An 8,378-nucleotide genomic window follows, 5' to 3' on the forward strand; every position below is an offset into this window, starting at 1 on the left:
TTTTGTCAATATTTTGTATTTTACAAACTACCTCTTTCTAAACATTATAGATTTGCTTCTATTCTTCTTAATTGGCCCCTAAAAGTAAAGATTTTTGCCCCCTGTTCCTTAAATAAAGCTTTATTCTCTCTCAACTAAACAAATGCAAGTTTTAGCAAGGCTATTATGCATATCAAGGGATGCATTTCAGCTGGTATTGTGTTTAGGAAGGTGCCTCTGTGACCTTTATCTATATTGTCACAAGATAATTTATGACATTACAATATTGTTCCTCACTTCTTAGAAGGTGTTTATAAAGTCAGTTATTATTAACAGGAAAATTAATAGTGTAACTGGCACTATCAGTTGTCACATTAGGCACTGTTATAGGCCAAAGTTTAATATTCTAAAAAATATAAGATGTCTATGTAAAAGTATGTTAGTATTATATTAATCCAAGTAGCACCCACTTGAGTGTAACACTGTGGAAGTTAGAAATTTCCATATGCAAGGAGTGTTACATTACATTGCTTATTTAAATCAAAATGAATCTGATGGTATATATCACACAATGATTCTGTCAGTGTAGTGAGAAATCAATTAGCCGTCATCATTTGGGGGTCTTCTTTCATCCCTATTATTCAATCCTCCCTAAGCACCAATAAAATCTTTGCTGATTGAGAGCAATTTTTTTTTTTTTTTTTTTTTTTGTGCTGCATTTTGTGGTTTCCCTATCATGGTGAAAGGGCAGGGAAGTTTCCTTACTAAGACATATATAAGAACATCCTATTGTACTTCCAGATTGTCCCAAAGAACAGACTGCTACCCTTTACCTTTGGAGAAGAAAGAATCCCCTTTACTCCCTCACCACTCAAGGAGATTCGTTTCTTTGTTAGTTTATGATTATTTTACAAAAAGAGAATGCAAGTATGAAAATAGCTGGATACATTTTCACAAACTTCAAGCATAGTGTTACTGGAATCTAGAGAAGGAATAGAACAAAACATACCTAGAACCAATCTCCTTTCAGAAGCAACTCTCAACATGAATATTATCCTGACTCCTGGCAGCATAGAGTCTGTTTTTAATGTTTATGTAAAATAAATAACATCATACAGGGTACATTCTTTGTGTCTAATTCCTTGGTTCCAATACAATCTGTGAGATTCAGCTATATATATATACGCTAGATAAAGTTGTTAGATAAAGAATTTCCATTTCCACTGCTATCTTTAAATATGCAAAAAGTTATCCATTCTACAACTCAAATGATACATTAATAATGAAGCACTAAATTTTACTCAGAGTCTTAGTTTTCTACTGCTGCGGAAACAGATTACTACAAATTGAGTAGCTCAAAAAGCACAAATCTCAGTTTTAAAGGTCAAATTCACTGAGCTAAGATGATGGTGTCAATAGGGTTATGTTCTTTTCTTGAAGCGCTAGAGGACAATGTACTTTCTCGCCTTTTTCAGTGTCTAGAGGCTTCCCATATTCCTTGGATCATAGCCCATCTTGCTCTTTTAAAAGTCAACACTGATCGATCTAGTTCATATCACACTGCCATCTCTCTAGTTCTCTGACTACAGATGGGAAAGCTCTCTGCCTTTAAATATCTATGTGATTATATTTGGTGCACCTGGATAATCCCTCCATCTCAAGGCCTATAATTTTAATCATATTTACAATGCCCTTTACAATATAAAGCAACATATTCCCAGATTCTGGGGATTAGTATGTGGATATTTTGGGTGGCCATTATTAGGTCTACCACATGAAGCATTCCAAATGCTATTCTTTCTAGGAAATCTAACTTTCACATGCAACTCACCAATAATTTTAACAGGTACATCATTAAATTTCACTTAGTGTTAAAGGGAAGAGACACTCAAACATGAAAGGAGAAATGCATGTAAGGAGAAACAATTAAATATCTTGCAGCGTATGGTGTCATTTTAGATGCTGCACAATCAGCATTTATATGATGCATACTAATTGTTTAAAAATGAGCCAGTCATGCAAATCATTTTTCCAAGAAATACATGCATAATTATTATCATAGCAATGTTTTTTCTCTGTATATTGCTCAAATTTAATAGCTTTTGTCCCTATGAAAAAAAATACTTATGATTAAAAAAAAACTACAGTTGGAACTAATACAGATTTATCATAATTTATTTGTCTTAGAGTAAATGTTAAAGTGACTCTAAAAATATAGAAACATTTTTAAGTTTGCATTACTGATAAACTGAGTCCATTGATTCATTTTAAATTAATTTTAATTTTAATAATGAAAAAATTTTCTTTTCTAGGAACTTAGATACTTTCAAACTGACAAATACCTTTAATAATCACTATAATCAAGAATATATCCAATGTGGACAGTATAAGCAAGATGTTAATTTTAAAAAATAAATAATAACATTTTATGGGAATAGGAAAAGATATATGTATTGCCCATTAATCCATGTATTAAATAAACATTTACTGAATATCTGCTCTAGATTACACAACAAGCTATTCACTGAAGGTTTAAGCCTACCTCAAGGATAATACAATTTAGTCAAGGAAAGAGATATTTATCAAAGACTTACAGAAATATATGTCAAATTGCAATTAAAATTAGCATTAAAAGAAGAGAGATAGGTATACATATAACTGATTTGCTTTGATGTACAGCAGAAATTAACACAACATTGTGAAGCAACTGTATTCCAGGAGCAAAAACTATTTAAAAAGTAAGTACTGTGCTGGAGAGATGTAATGCTCAGGAAGCGCATATAGAAAAACTGAGTTAGTCTGGAGCAATCCTAGGCAAAAGGGGTCTCATAAAGAAATGTACAGAAGAAGGAAAATTTATCACTAGATTAGGAACAAAGAAAAGGTAATAGTGGATTTTATTTCCAGAAGCTGAAGATCTAAAGCTCATTTCTTGCAAACTCAACTTTTTTGACTTTTGTTTTCACTTCGTTGAAGTGAAGTGAAGTTGCTCAGTCGTGTCCGACTCTGCAACCCCAGGGACTGCAGCCCACCAGGCTCCTCCGTCCATGGGATTTTCCAGGCAAGAGTACTGGAGTGGGTTGCCATTTCCTTCTCCAGGGGATCTTCCTGACCCAGGAATCGAACCCAGGTCTCCCACATTGTAGCCAGACGCTTTTACCGTCTGAGCCACCAGGGAAGTCTTAAACATATCTAAATCATGTGATTGAAATTTCCTGTATCTGTCTTCTCTTCCTCTCAACATTTGATCAAAGCTTCATCTCTCACTGCATATTTTGAGGCTCTTAGAATCTTGTTCAGCCTCTTTGCTCTCTGCTTATTTTAGTTCTTCCCTTATGTCTTTCTCATTGTCTTTCAGGACAAGGGCCATTGTAGTTCAGTCCCATATCAGTCACACATCTTTTATAACCCACTGTTGCCGTTTGGTTTTTGTTTTTGTTTGTTTTCATTTTCCAATATGTTTTACTTTGGTTTTCCTCCCCATTTTCCAGATTCAATTTCTTCTTAGCCTTTAAAATAGAGTTTAGATATTTCCTTTACAAAAGTGCAAATTGCCTCCCTACACCTGCCTTCGTGCTAAGTATTTTGTGTTTGGCCCCTTTACTCCATGCACCCAGGAGCTTGTTTTAATATTAGTATGAGCAAATACATGTGTATATGGTATAGCTAGGTTTTAGTACATGTGTCTTTTCTCACTAGACTGCACGGGCACAAGCTATACCAGAAAATGCCATATTGTAGGTTTGAGAAAGAAAAGAGAAAGACAGATAGATAACAGACTGTTGCTTTGTTTTTGTCTTGTTGATAAGGTAAAATCCACATAGCATAAAATTGGCCATTTTAACTTGTACAATTGAGTTGCATTTGGTTATATTTGCAATGTTTTGCAGTGTTCACTTCACCTCTACCTGGGTTCTTTAATTTGAGAATGAATTATATACATCATTCAACAAGGAATTTCAGCTATCACATTGGCTAAGAGTGACCATAAAATTGCTTTGCCTGGTAGAGCCCAAGTTTAAATCTGAAATCCTAGCACCCTGCCTAGTTTCCCATTTGTCACATAAAATGGTGTTTCCATTAGGATGACAAACATAAGGGCAACATATATCTTTACAATTTCAATTAGAACTCTATTGGTTTTGTCATCCATTTGGTCTGGACAGGCATCATGCTTGTTAGTACCACTTCAATAAGTAAAACCAAATTTTTCATGATAATCTTACTCTACACATTTAATATTACTGTCAGAATGTACCATCAGTGTCTCAGATTATTATGTCAGTGAGTTAAAAGATCACGATCGATGTGAAATTAATTATTCTAATTTGATTGAAAATTTCCAGTTATTTTCAGTTTTCTTAGTGCCATCTTCATATCCTTATTTCTCAGGCTGTAGATAAGGGGGTTCATGGTGGGTGGCACCACAGTATAGAATACTGAAATTAACAAATCCCAAAGTGATGGAGATTTAGGTAATGGGTGTAAGCAGGCAAAATACCCAGAAGAGAGAAACAAAGTCACAACAATGAGGTGTGGCAAGCATGTGGAGAAAGCTTTGGATCTGCCTTCTCTGGAGGGTATCCTTAGCACAGTGGAGAAGATGTGAATGTAAGATATATCAATAAACACAAAACAGCCAAAATCTAGCACTAGGCTGAGCCCAATGACTACTAGTTCCCCAGTGTTAAACGAACAAGCCAGAGAGAGCAGTTGTGGGACATCACAGAAGAACTGATGAACTTCAGGAGATCCACACATGGGTGTGGAAAAGGTAAAAGCTGTGTGCAGAATTGCGTTGAGACTTCCACTGAGCCATGAAGAGGCGGCCATCTGCACACAGGCTCCATGGCTCATGATAATGTCATACCTGAGTGGGTGGCAGATGGCAATATAGCGGTCATAGGACATAACTGTGAGTAGTGCTACTTCTGTAGTGGCTAAGAGGAAAAAGAAAAACACCTGTGAAACACATCCAAGGAATGAAATAGTGTTGTCATTGGTCAGAGAGTTCATGATAGATTTGGGGACAGGGATGGAAATGAGGCCAACATCCAGAAAGGATAAGTTCTTCAGGAAGAAGTACATTGGCGTGTGGAGGCAATGATCCTTGGTGGTGAGCATGATGATAAGAAGATTCCCAAGCAGGGCTTCCAGGTAAATTAGCAAAAAGAGCACAGCATGAAAGATCTGGATCTCCCAAATATCACTGAATCCCATTAGAAAAAATGTACTCCTAGAGGTAAAGTTGTCCATTTCTTTGACATTTAATCACTGACTTATTCTAAAACAAAAAGAACAAAAGTAAACAACTTGAGACTCAGCTTGAGAGGGTTTGCTGTTCTATTTTAACTTCCCTTTCTCCCACTCATGTCATGTCTGTAAGAATATTTGAGACTTCATGAGACTAATAGCAGGTTGCAATGAGCTTATTTTACCACAGTGATCACATGGGGTGCCAGTCCAGTTCAAACCATCTACTTCATAATTTTATGTGGATTAAGGCCTATTCTCTGTATCTCACTCAAGTGAAATTTTACATACTTTATTTTACAATATGTAGTGAGAGAGGCAGTTGATTTTGATCGATCAGTCTTAAACACAAACTTAAACTTAGCCACTAATTTACTTTTTAATGAATTAATTATCTAAGCATTGGTTGACTCAAATTCCAGAGTAAGCTTTCTTGTCTGATTATTATTCTAATACAATTGGACAATGCATATAAAAACAACTAGCATAGCTCCTCAACAAGAAAACCTTCAACAAGCATTTTCTCTACTCATTAAATCTTTCTTCCTTTGCCAGAGTCAGAAAAACTGTGAAAACCTTTGAAATGAGAAAACTCTGTGTGTGTGCACACATTAGATCATCATTGCATTTTATTGTCTTTGAAGTATTTTCAATTAATGAAGTTGCAGGAATAGTCAATACAGCAAATTATTCTTATTCATAGGAATATGAATTAGATGTTACTGATTTTGCTTTATAGTTAGACCTGTTTTACATCTACTTGCAAATTCACTTCAGCATTCTTTTTCTGCCTTATGTGTATAGTACTTTGATTTCTCTTTTGAACCACTTATATTATCTTGCAGATTCCCTCGTATTTAATGAGTTGTATAAAAAATTTTGACCTGTGTTTGTTTCATATGCGTATAAGAGTAATTGTTTTATCCTTTTTTCCAAAATTATACTTTAGCACTTGTCATGAATGACAACTGCTGATACTCAGAGTCAAACCTTATGAAAAGGCTTAAGAGGTCTTATACAGAAATATTTAGGCAACTTATTAGGAACACAGACAACAGAAAACTGTTAGACGGTCTCAAGGTTCTTGTGTTATATTTTATCTAACTAAATACTACTCACAGGTAGAATAGAACAATTTTACATTTTCAGCATCACGTTAATTTCAAACATGTTAGAAGTTTTTACCTTTTCATCAGATCTCCAACATTGTTGCTGTTGTCTTTCCAAAATCATTTCAGTGAATCATGCATTTATAGCTACATCTCCTACTTAACTATCTGAGGCAATAAATTCTCCTCCTAATTCACACCTGCTTGGCCAGCTTTCCTTTTTCCTTTTATTTTTATTTTTTTCATTCTTTTTTTTCCACAGGTTACCCCATCATCTACATGATGGAGAGTATTAAATGCCCTCCTTGGTGTTTTAAATGAAAAACATTCTTTCTCTCTTGCTTCAGAAGAATGGCTCTGATCTTCTGAAAGTCCTAGTGTAGTGATGCAAAATGGAAACACCCCATGTGTGCACGCGTGCATGCTAAGTTGCTTCAGTCATGACATACTGTTTGCGAACCTATGGACTGTAGCCTCCTGCCAGGATCCTCTGTCCATGGGATTCTCCAAACAAGAATATTTATGCAAAATCCCATTGTGAGGCCATCTTAAGTAGACCCAGGATTTTTGCCTAGCATATTGAATTCCTAATCTAATAACTGTTTACTCAACTCAGTGAATGCAACAACTTATTTTTCATACACTATATTATTGATCTTAAAGTCAATTTTTTTTCTTTTTATCTTATTCTTCTGCCCCAAGGTTTCACTGTCTATTTTTTTTCTCTCTCATGCATTTTGAATTCCATTATTCTGCCAACCACTCACAAATTCATCCAAAATGCTAATGTTGATTATTTATAAGTGTATATGCTCTATGGGAAAAATTCTGAAAACTTGCATTCTACTTCAAATCATTAGATATAATCACAAAGCAATGAAAATACAAAGTAACTCACTGTGTGACATGGGAATATTAAAACTTTGAATAATAAGTTGAATTTAACTTTTCAAAATCAGTTCCAGCAATACAGTACCCTGCATAGTTCTCTCCTGGAAAACATTCTCTCATGATCTTCTATTTATTTGAGTATCATTGTAATTTTTCCTACACCAAATTCTTACCTCCTAAAAGCATGACTGATGTATGCTACCTTCCAATTCTATATACCTACATCCTCCTTAAACCCCCTAATATATTCTGTCATGAAATTAGCCAATCAACTGGCAAACAAAAATTAACTAAGATATTTTACAAATGTCATTCTATTATCACTATTATCCTCGATTAAAGTGAGCCTTACTTTCATTCTGTGAACTCACCTTGCGATTTATAACAAACCTTTAATTTATTTTTTTTTTTTACCAAATCTTCTCTACTCAGCTGAGCTTGTGGTTCACAAAATGTGTTCCTTGCCCAACAACACAAGCATGACTTGGGAAATTGTCAGAAATTCAGATTCTTGGGAAACAGTGCAGACCTGCTGAATCAGAAACTCTGGGGTGAGATAAAACAAGATGTGTCTGATCTACAGTATAGTTTTTAAGAGCCACTGGTTTAGAATATCCCGGTTCATAACATTTCTTTCTGTGCTTTACTGGCAGGATTTTTTTCCTTTTCATAAATGTAGTTTATGATCTCACTTAAATGCGGAAACTGGGGAAAAAAAAAAAGTCATAGAAACAGAAAACAGATTGGTGTTTTGCAAAGATGGAGGAGGTGGGATGTGAGGAAAAGGGTAAACATGGTCAAAGCATATAAACTTCCAGTTATAAGATGAGTAAGATAATGGGAATAGCATGGTGGACTATAGTTAAGAATACTATTTTACATGTTTATATTTGAAAGTTACTGAGAGAGTAAATTTTAGAAGTTCTCACCATAAAAAAAGCAAAAATAAGACAAACAAAATTATATAAGATGATCATACGTTAACTAATCTTATTGTGGTAATCATTTATATATATACATATACACACACATATATATGTGTGCTAAGCTGCTAAGTCGTTTCAGTTGTGTCCGACTCTATGCGACCCCATAGATGGAAACCCACCAGCTCCCCCGTCCCTGGGATTCTCCAGGCAAGAGTACTGG

General features: G+C 34.9%; 1 protein-coding gene across 1 annotated transcript; it reads right to left on the reverse strand.

Moving 5' to 3' along the window:
• Positions 1-4,302: 4,302 nt before the first annotated feature.
• On the reverse strand, positions 4,303-5,235 carry LOC113896301 (olfactory receptor 14A16-like). The gene has a single exon (XM_027548538.1). It carries the CDS (start codon positions 5,233-5,235, stop codon positions 4,303-4,305), a length of 933 nt encoding a protein of 310 aa, XP_027404339.1.
• Positions 5,236-8,378: the final 3,143 nt, after the last annotated feature.

Source organism: Bos indicus x Bos taurus, chromosome 7 (genome assembly GCF_003369695.1).
Source record: "Bos indicus x Bos taurus breed Angus x Brahman F1 hybrid chromosome 7, Bos_hybrid_MaternalHap_v2.0, whole genome shotgun sequence".
Lineage (NCBI taxonomy): Eukaryota > Metazoa > Chordata > Mammalia > Artiodactyla > Bovidae > Bos > Bos indicus x Bos taurus.